Source organism: Oncorhynchus kisutch, linkage group LG21 (assembly GCF_002021735.2).
Source record: "Oncorhynchus kisutch isolate 150728-3 linkage group LG21, Okis_V2, whole genome shotgun sequence".
Classification (NCBI taxonomy): Eukaryota; Metazoa; Chordata; class Actinopteri; order Salmoniformes; family Salmonidae; genus Oncorhynchus; species Oncorhynchus kisutch.
This window is the reverse complement of record NC_034194.2, coordinates 40,162,428-40,172,688: the sequence shown is the minus strand read 5'-3', so window position 1 is coordinate 40,172,688 and position 10,261 is coordinate 40,162,428. Positions and strand designations below refer to the sequence as shown.

Below are 10,261 nucleotides of genomic sequence, written 5' to 3'. Positions count from 1 at the left end.
AAAACCCCTGCGAGAACATGTTACTCTTAAACCAGTTTGAAAAACCCCTGTGAGAGCATTTTACTCTTAAACCAGTTTGAAAAACCCCTGTGAGAACATGTTACTCTTAAACCGGTTTGAAAAACCCCTGTGAGAGCATTTTACTCTTAAACCAGTTTGAAAAACCCCTGTGAGAACATTTTACTCTTAAACCAGTTTGAAAAACCCCTGTGAGAACATTTTACTCTTAAACCAGTTTGAAAAACCCCTGTGAGAACATGTTACTCTTAAACCAGTTTGAAAAACCCCTGTGAGAACATTTTACTCTTAAACCAGTTTGAAAAACCCCTGTGAGAGCATTTTACTCTTAAACCAGTTTGAAAAACCCCTGTGAGAACATTTTACTCTTAAACCAGTTTGAAAAACCCCTGTGAGAACATTTTACTCTTAAACCAGTTTGAAAAACCCCTGTGAGAACATTTTACTCTTAAACCAGTTTGAAAAACCCCTGTGAGAACATTTTACTCTTAAACCAGTTTGAAAACCCCCTGTGAGAGCATTTTACTCTTAAACCAGTTTGAAAAACCCCTGTGAGAGCATTTTACTCTTAAACCAGTTTGAAAAACCCCTGTGAGAGCATTTTACTCTTAAACCAGTTTGAAAAACCCCTGTGAGAACATGTTACTCTTAAACCAGTTTGAAAAACCCCTGTGAGAACATGTTACTCTTAAACCAGTTTGAAAAACCCCTGTGAGAACATGTTACTCTTAAACCAGTTTGAAAAAACCCTGCGAGAACATGTTACTCTTAAACCAGTTTGAAAAACCCCTGCGAGAGCATGTTACTCTTAAACCAGTTTGAAAAACCCCTGCGAGAACATGTTACTCTTAAACCAGTTTGAAAAACCCCTGTGAGAACATGTTACTCTTAAACCAGTTTGAAAAACCCCTGCGAGAACATGTTACTCTTAAACCAGTTTGAAAAACCCCTGTGAGAACATGTTACTCTTAAACCAGTTTGAAAACCCCTGCGAGAGCATGTTACTCTTAAACCAGTTTGAAAAACCCCCCCTGCGAGAGCATAATGAGCTGTTATAAAATACAAAGCAGGAACAACGGCGTCTTTCTTTCTCCTTTAGGATATAATAGAACCATAAGAGATTATAGGCTGCTTTCTTTGTGTTTCCATAACTGTGGAGGCGGAGGAAGGTTGGGGTGTTTCTTCATTATAAAACAAACTTGGTCAGTGAGAATAGTATGAAGAATGGCCAACCTCTCTCTCTCTCTCTGTGTGTGTGTGTGTGTGTGTGTGTGTGTGTGTGTGTGTGTGTGTGTGTGTGTGTGTGTGTGTGTGTGTGTGTGTGTGTGTGTGTGTGTGTGTGTGTGGTGTGTGTGTGTGTGTGTGTGTGTGTGTGTGTGTGTGCGCGCGCGCGTGCATGTGTGTGTGTGTGTGTGCATGCATGCAAAGTGTGCCACAGAGAGATTTTGTTGGAATAATTATTAATCAAGCTACATCATTATCACGCAATTAACGTTTACATGCCTATACTTTTTCAAACCATTATTACCAACTGTGCCAAATGTTAATAGGTTTAAATGAAAGAGATAACCTCCCCTAACGGTGAACAGGCCATGGAAGTCCGTCTCCATCTCCCGCCAGATGGTTCATGGGGAACGCCATGAGCGCATCGCGGTGGACCAATCAGATGATCACATCTTTGGCTATTGGCAAAACATCGACTACAATTAATAGTCGGACAAGTGTTGAAAACAGCCTCTAGACTAGATACACTCGGAAGTATCCTCCGTGTGCGCACGCATACGAGCATGCACAAACGCACGTAAACACGCACGTACACACTTCAGTTTGTTATAAAACACGAGGCATTTTCTCACATTATTTAGGACTACATTATTTTGTTTTGATTATGCTTATTTCAAGAATATATAATACGTTTCGAATAACAAATATTTTGGCACTTAGCTTTGCACTCTTATTTCTGCATTCTTGGCTTCTTGCAAAGGGGACTTTTTTTTAAATGGTGAGGCTTATGTTGTATGTGTATAATATATTATAAATATATAAATAACATTACTTAACGTAGCCTAGATGTTTTTTATGGTTGTTCAGTAATGTTTTATGTGTAGGCCTAATTTGCTATAACAAAAATGACTTAGTCTACATTTTGGGATGCGTGCCAAGTGAAATAATGACTTGGCAATTTGGAAAGGGAGCACTTAGGAATGATATTATTCTTCATATTTTCGGCGTCACCCTTGAATTTTGCATTTAGGCCATCACATTTATGCGGTGAGGTATTAGTCCTATCCTACCGTGGGAGAGTCGGTTGTAAAGGGCATTGAGGAATAAACCAATTTTACGGGTGCTGAAGACACGGAGAGAGAGACAGAGAGAGACAGAGAGAGACGGAGACAGAGACAGAGAGACAGAGAGAGAGAGAGAGAGACAGAGAGAGAGAGACAGAGCGAGAGAGAGCTCATTAGCATACAGCTGAATAGTTACGCTACCCGCATGGGCTCGAGGGCACGCGTCCCAACAATAGGAGGCACGCTGCGGTTGAGTTGTGAAAAACACCGGGCTGGCAGGCCGGCACGCGCCACGGAGAATAGAACAAAATCAAACTCGTAAGGCAAACAAATATATTTACTTTGGTCTTGAATTGTTTTGTTGTTGTTGTAAAGATATAGGCCTATACAGAAAGCACTATAGGCCCTGTGTGCTAAATGTTCATGTGTCTACAATGAAACGGTGCAGTTAGGGTGCCTGTAGTATTATGATTTCAAAATAAAAATTTAATTTCTTGCCTGTAACATAAGCTATAAGGAAATGGTCCTTTGGAGACTTTAATGTTCGAGCTATGCTGTCCTATGCTTACAGATCCAATCAAATTAAATCACCTAACAAAACATTATTATGGTCTTGTCCTAAAGACCAAATCCATAATGTGTTTATAACGAAATAACTCGTTTTTTGTATTGCCTCTGGACCTTTTATATGCACGATGAGAACACAGAACGCTTAGGTCTACCCCTCGAGCCTTTGGTGCATGCACGCGCACCCTGACAATTAGGTGTAACGCAATTAACCGCCTTTTATATGCACGATGAGAACACAGAACGCTTAGGTCTACCCCTCGAGCCTTTGGTGCATGCACGCGCACCCTGACAATTAGGTGTAACGCAATTAACCGCCTTTTATATGCACGATGAGAACACAGAACGCTTAGGTCTACCCCTCGAGCCTTTGGTGCATGCACGCGCACCCTGACAATTAGGTGTAACGCAATTAACCGCCTTTTATATGCACGATGAGAACACAGAACGCTTAAGTCTACCCCTCGAGCCTTTGGTGCATGCACGCGCACCCTGACAATTAGGTGTAACGCAATTAACCGCCTTTTATATGCACGATGAGAACACAGAACGCTTAAGTCTACCCCTCGAGCCTTTGGTGCATGCACGCGCACCCTGACAATTAGGTGTAACGCAATTAACCGCCTTTTATATGCACGATGAGAACACAGAACGCTTAGGTCTACCCCTCGAGCCTTTGGTGCATGAACGCGCACCCTGACAATTAGGTGTAACGCAATTAACCGCCTTTTATATGCACGATGAGAACACAGAACGCTTAGGTCTACCCCTCGAGCCTTTGGTGCATGCACGCGCACCCTGACAATTAGGTGTAACACAATTAACCGTGAAATTGAGTGGGACCGGACCGATGGGATACCGGGTGGATGGAGGTTAGGGGCAGTAATTGAATTTCTGCTTTTCATTATAAAGTTTCAGCTTTCCTATCAATGATAACATTGGGGGAACATTTGTGTGTACAGAAGTGCCATATGCAACCTCTCCTCTTCTTGCGCTACAAATACGTCAACGGATGCCTTGTCTTTTTAATAGTCGCTTGCTCCTTTGGTGGTCGTTCCGTCAGCCAGCCAGTCAGACAGTCAGCCAGCCAGCCAGTCAGTCAGACAGTCAGCCAGTCAGCATGGCGCAGCGCTGGACTTGTGGGTATTACAATCTGGATATCATTGTTGTTGAAGAGAGGAGGAGGGAGGAGAAGGGGGTGAATAGTGGGCGGTGTTTAGTCTTGATTGACAGTTTATGTAATGAGCAACGCAGCGCGAGTCTATAAATTGGGGGAGACGTCACTCCAAGTGTTCATTCAGGAGTAATAAGACGAATGGTGAACAGAGATCCACGAGCGCAGCGCAAAAGTTAAGCACCAAAACAAGTCAATGGTGTGGCATCGTCCTACACGCTCACAACCGCTGTGGAGAGCTGTACTGTCCTACTGTGGAGAGCTGTACTGTCCTACTGTGGAGAGCTGTACTGTCCTACTGTGGAGAGCGAGGAAGACAGCAGCCCGAGCACAAAGAGAGAGATAGGTACAGATATTGGATTTTGATGTTAAACCTTCATCTCTTTGGATAACCTGAGGATACTAAAACTGTTCCTTTGGCGGTTTGGAACATCCCACAAGGATTCTAAAAACGGTTCCTTTGGCGGTTTGGAACATCCCACAAGGGTTCTAAAAACGGTTCCCTTTGGCGGTTTGGAACATCCCACAAGGGTTCTAAAAACGGTTCCCTTTGGCGGTTTGGAACATCCCACAAGGGTTCTAAAAACGGTTCCCTTTGGCGGTTTGGAACATCCCACAAGGGTTCTAAAAACTGAAGAACAACGAAGTGGAACTCGAAGGATTTATATTTTGTTCTTTTATTTTTTATATCCTTTTTGTACCCCCCAACACTTTGGAATAGGGGGCTTTGGAATAAAGGGGATATATTGGCGGGTGACGCGGTTGCCCAGGACAAGCGAGAAGGATGGCAGTTTGGTTCACGTTTATCATCGCATTCAGCACCACGATACTGACACAGGTAAAGAGGAATTCGATAGACACTCAGCAGAAGAATGATCACTCAAAGTAGCCAATTCCAAGCAAAGGGTCTTTTGACTTTACCATGTGGTGTTTTAAAACCATCTCTTCTCTTCTTTTTAGGTATTTGGATCCGGGGTTTTTGAGCTCGATCTACATGAATTTACAAACAGCAAAGGATTTCTGGCGAATGGCAACTCTTGCAGGCTCAACTGCAGGACTTTCTTTCGAGTCTGTCTCAAAAACTACCAGGCTGTAGTGTCGCCAGGTGACTGTATCTTTGGGAGCGCCGTGACACCGGTCCTGGGGACCAACTCGTTTAGCGTGAAGAACGGGGGCACTTTTGGCAGACCCATCCGACTGCCTTTCAACTTTGGATGGCCGGTAAGACAGAGCCTAGATGCAGTCCATATTATTAGTTTAATGTATGTCATACCAAGGTCCATGTGTTGTTGTGCAGGCGGGCGGGCAGGAGAGTTGTGATTGGTTTGCAGAGAGAGAGCGCACCAGATATTGGTGATGAGATAAACCATCCCGGTAGCCTAATGCAAGAGCCATGTATTTAGAGAGTTAGAACACGGAGGTTTCTGCATTATGATGCATTTACATGACACTACAACATTCTATAACATTCGATTATCCATCACTAGGTAATGCTGCAGGCCCTTATATATCAGCAGATAGTGGATTGACACACGACGTTGTTTATTTTAAAATACATCACACCACTCCCGCTCTCGCTCTCTAGTGGCGCAGAGGTCTAAGGCACTGTATCTCAGTGCTAGAGGGGTCACTACAGATCCTGGTTCGATTCCAGGCTGTATCACAACTGATTGGGATTCCCATAGAGCGGCGCACAATTGGTCCGGGTTAGGCCGCCTTCATTGTAAATATGAATTTGTTCTTAACTGACTTGCCTAGTTACTTAAAGGTAAAACTATTTTTTGTTAATAAAGTTTACTAGGTCTATAACACCTTTGCCTCTGTATGACGTACATGTTAGAATCCTAAATCATATAGCCATTCAGAAACAGACCTACAGTTAGTTGAGTGAAAGTACCCACTGGGCACAGACGTCAGTCAATTCAACGTCTATTCAACATTGTTTCAACGTAATATCATTTCAGTGACGTGGAAAACAACGTTGATTAAACCAGTGTGTATTTAAATTGCGTTCCATTTAATGTGTGATGATGCATCTCGTTAGACATTTTTTTATATTGCCTTTTTACGAAATGTGTTTTAAAAACGTATTTCTAACGGCTGAATGCCTTGTACTCTTAGGGATCGTTTTCAATGATAATTGAAGCCTGGTATTCACCTTCAGCGGATCTACCTGTAGGTAAGTCGATCTATTCAACGCCACAAGAGGGCGCCCTTTATGCACATTTCACCAATAGGTCCCCTTTAACTGACGCACCTTTTAACAAACACCTAAAAAGGTCAAACCTTATCAATAATCAGTATCATCTCACTATTATAGATTCATTGCCTCCCAATAGTTGATCTGTTCCCTCAAACTCAACTTTTGTTGCTCGGCTGCAAAACACCTTTTTTCATTCTTATGCTCCAACACAATGTGACTTCCTGCGGTGTATTTCTGGCATGGGAACGAGTTGAGGGCTTTGGTGAGAACACACAGAGGCTGCCAAGGCTGTGTGACTACATCTTCCTGTATTTTACACCTTGCTCTGTTCCGCCCATTGGAAGGTTTTCGCTGACAGAAAGGAAGAGGACAATTTCAATCTGAGTTTATTCTCCATCTGAACCAATGTGGTTGTTATTATGTGAGTGGATGAGAAGCCATCTGCGTAAGGCCGGGCGGCTTGGCAGGCATGTTTCAATCATATGATGTGCGATATGACACAAGATAAAATATTCAATGTTAGAACAATGGACCATAGAGAAGACCGTAACAGGTGTCCTTAGACCATGTTCAGTATTTATATGGCCTAATGGAACATGTTTGTAATGCAGACGACTACATGCTTCTGACTTGTCTGTAATAAAACTGACCGACAGCAACCACACCCACTGTACCTCATGTATTTAGTCTCCTCTCTCTAAACCCCTTGTCTTCTCTCTCTCTAAATCCCTTGTCTTCTCTCTCTCTGTCTCTGTCTCTCTGTCTCTCTCTCTCTCTCTCTGTCTCTCTGTCTCTCTCTCTCTCTCTCTCTCTCTCTCTCTCTCTCTCTCTCTCTCTCTCTCTCTCTCTCTCTCTCTCTCTCTCTCTCTCTCTCTCTCTCTCTCTCTCTTCTCTCTCTGTCTCTCTCTCTCTCTGTCTCTCTCTCTCTCTTCTCTCTCTCTGTCCTCTCTCTCTCTCTCTCTCTGTCTCTCTGTCTCTCTCTCTCTCTCTGTCTCTCTGTCTCTCTCTCTCTCTCTCTGTCTCTAAATCCCTTGTCTTCTCTCTCTCTGTCTCTGTCTCTCTGTCTCTGTCTCTCTCTCTCTCTCTCTCTCTGTCTCTCTGTCTCTGTCTCTGTCTCTCTCTCTGTCTCTCTCTCTCTCTCTTCTGTCTCTCTCTCTGTCTCTCTTCTCTCTCTCTCTCTGTCTCTCTCTCTCTCTCTCTCTCTCTCTCTCTCTGTCTCTCTCTCTCTGTCTCTCTCTCTCTCTCTCTCTCTCTCTCTCTCTCTCTCTCTCTCTGTCTCTAATCCCTTGTCTTCTCTCTCTCTGTCTCTGTCTCTGTCTCTCTCTCTGTCTCTCTCTCTCTCTCTCTCTCTGTCTCTCTCTCTCTCTGTCTCTCTCTCTGTCTCTCTCTCTGTCTCTCTGTCTGTCTCTCTGTCTCTCTGTCTCTCTCTCTCTCTGTCTCTCTCTCTCTGTCTCTCTCTCTGTCTCTCTCTCTGTCTCTCTCTCTGTCTCTCTGTCTCTCTCTCTCTCTCTCTGTCTCTCTCTCTCTCTCTGGATCTATTGTTTTCTCTCTGTCCTTCCCTTGCAGACACCAGCAACCCAGAGATGTTGATTAGTTTCTTTGCCATCCAGAGACAGCTGGGCGTAGGGACCGCCTGGTCTCAGAACATTGAGAGTGTACAACAGACTGAGTTAAGGTATTCTTACCGCTTCATCTGCAATGACAATTACTACGGAGAAAGTTGTTCCAAAATATGCACGCCGAGGGACGACCGTTTTGGCCACTACACCTGCGACCGCGATGGCCAGTTGTCCTGTCTGCCCGGCTGGAAGGGGGAATACTGCGAAGAACGTAAGCAAACCGAGAGAAACCAACCGTTACCAAACCACAAACACGCAGAACCACAACTCAACCCTCACTGACCTATCAGCGATCTCCATCCATGTCACATGTCTTTTACCAATATGTTATATACAATCACCATGTCTTCAATGATTACGTTTTTATTCTAGCTTGGACTTATAGGTTGTTGTTTTTGATGCACTTTGGCTGCTCTGCTTCTTCAACACGTTTTTAGAGCTTGTGGTGCATGTAGTCGTGGTACATGGTTTTTTAGTGAGCGAGTGAGAGGAGTAGCTGTAGCTTCCTTGTATATAGGTAGTCTGTGACCTCTGCTAAGAGGTTTGGTTCTGAGAGATGAGGGAGTTGACTTACCCTGCAACTGTAGAGTCACTGGTTCAAGCTTGCTTTGATTGTTCCTCCTCAATCGCCGCGTTGGTGGCAGCAGCGAGATGATGCTACAGTTTATATCAGGTTTTTGTTGAAATCTTGTCCTGATGCATTTGGGGCTGGCGAGAGAGACACAGAGAGAGAGACACAGAGAGAGAGACACAGAGAGAGAGAGACACAGAGAGAGAGAGACACAGAGAGAGAGAGACACAGAGAGAGAGAGACACAGAGAGAGAGAGACACAGAGAGAGAGAGACACAGAGAGAGAGAGACACACAGAGAGAGAGACACACAGAGAGAGAGAATGATAATAGTTTTGGCCCCCTGTATATTACCTTACTATGGACTCTGCTAAGACGCCTGGATCTTTTTTTTTTTGCACGTAAAAGGGCCACAGAAAGAGCAGTGTGAATATGAGAACATTGTTGCCATGCACCATTGGTTGAGGAGGTCATATCTGAGAGCTACAGCATGTGAGAATTCAGCTTGTTATATTAGTAGGAAGTTGTATTTCTGTGTTTAGGTCCTACAGGGTAAAAAGAGATGGTTGTTTCTGTTAGAGAAGGCCGACTGCACTGAGCATGTGGACAAGCACAGTAGTTTATCTAAAACCCACAATATGCCTAAACACAGTGTTAGTTCACTACGACCACAAAAACAACAACAAAAAATCAGTTCTCTCTATGTTTTGGACCAGAATTGAATGAACTCCTACTACAAGGAGAACAGCCAATTGGCAGTAGGACTCATACTCATTACTAGTTAAGAGGTTGATGTGTTGTGCCTCTTTCACCAAAACAAATTACTCAAAGATTGCAGTGAAAACATTGTTAAAAACATCATTGTTACCATGTGTTGTTCATCATGTGTCAGAGTCAGTTGGTAACGGCAGTGTGACAAGGGATCTGTCATCTTCATGACTTCTGTCAGGTGTAGTTCTATTCTGACTGTGGGGCTCCTGTGGGGGAATCCTGATCAGGGGCTTCGATCACATTACGTACCCAACTATCGTCGTAGTATAGAAAGATCTCTCTCTGTCTCTTTTTCTCTCTGTCTCTCACTCTCTGTCTCTCACTCTCTGTCTCTCACTCTCTGTCTCTCACTCTCTGTCTCTCTGTCTCTGTCTCTCTGTCTCTGTCTCTCTGTCTCTAACCCCTATAACCTAAACTATAACTAACCCCTACACTATAACTAACAACTATAACCTCCACTATAACTAACCCCTATAACCTACACTATAATTAACCCCTATAACCTACACTATAACTAACCCCTATAACCTACACTATAATTAACCCCTATAACCTACCTATAACTAACCCCTATAACCTACACTATAATTAACCCCTACACTATAACTAACCCCTATAACCTACCCTATAACTAACCCCTATAACCTACACTATAATTAACCCCTACACTATAACTAACCCCTATAACCTACCCTATAACTAACCCCTATAACCTACACTATAACTAACCCCTATTACCTACCCTTTAACTAACCCCTATAACCTACCCTATAACTAACCCCTATAACTAACCCTACACTATAAACTAACCCTACACTATAACTAACCCCTATAACCTACACTATAACTGACCCCTGGATATCTGCTGATCTCTGTGTGTTTACAGCCATCTGCCTGGTGGGATGCAGTGAAGGGAATGGAAACTGCTCCAGTCCTGGCGAGTGTGTGTAAGTAATACTGCAATTATGAAAAGTGTGTGTGTGTGTGGATATTTCTCCAAGCCACTCTAATATTCCATGTGATGTCACCAGTGGGATGTAATCTACCGTCT

General features: G+C 43.5%; 1 protein-coding gene across 1 annotated transcript in view; it reads left to right on the top strand.

Moving 5' to 3' along the window:
• The first annotated feature begins 4,138 nt into the window (after positions 1 to 4,138).
• Positions 4,139 to 10,261, top strand: part of dll4 (delta-like 4 (Drosophila)) — a 15,535-nt gene continuing 9,412 nt past the window's right edge. The window contains exons 1-5 of the mRNA XM_031800515.1: positions 4,139 to 4,885; positions 5,008 to 5,268; positions 6,169 to 6,226; positions 7,817 to 8,080; positions 10,097 to 10,157. Of these exons, the coding sequence (XP_031656375.1) occupies positions 4,832 to 4,885; positions 5,008 to 5,268; positions 6,169 to 6,226; positions 7,817 to 8,080; positions 10,097 to 10,157 (698 nt within the window). The 5' untranslated portion in view covers positions 4,139 to 4,831. The remainder of the gene's footprint in view (positions 4,886 to 5,007; positions 5,269 to 6,168; positions 6,227 to 7,816; positions 8,081 to 10,096; positions 10,158 to 10,261) is intronic.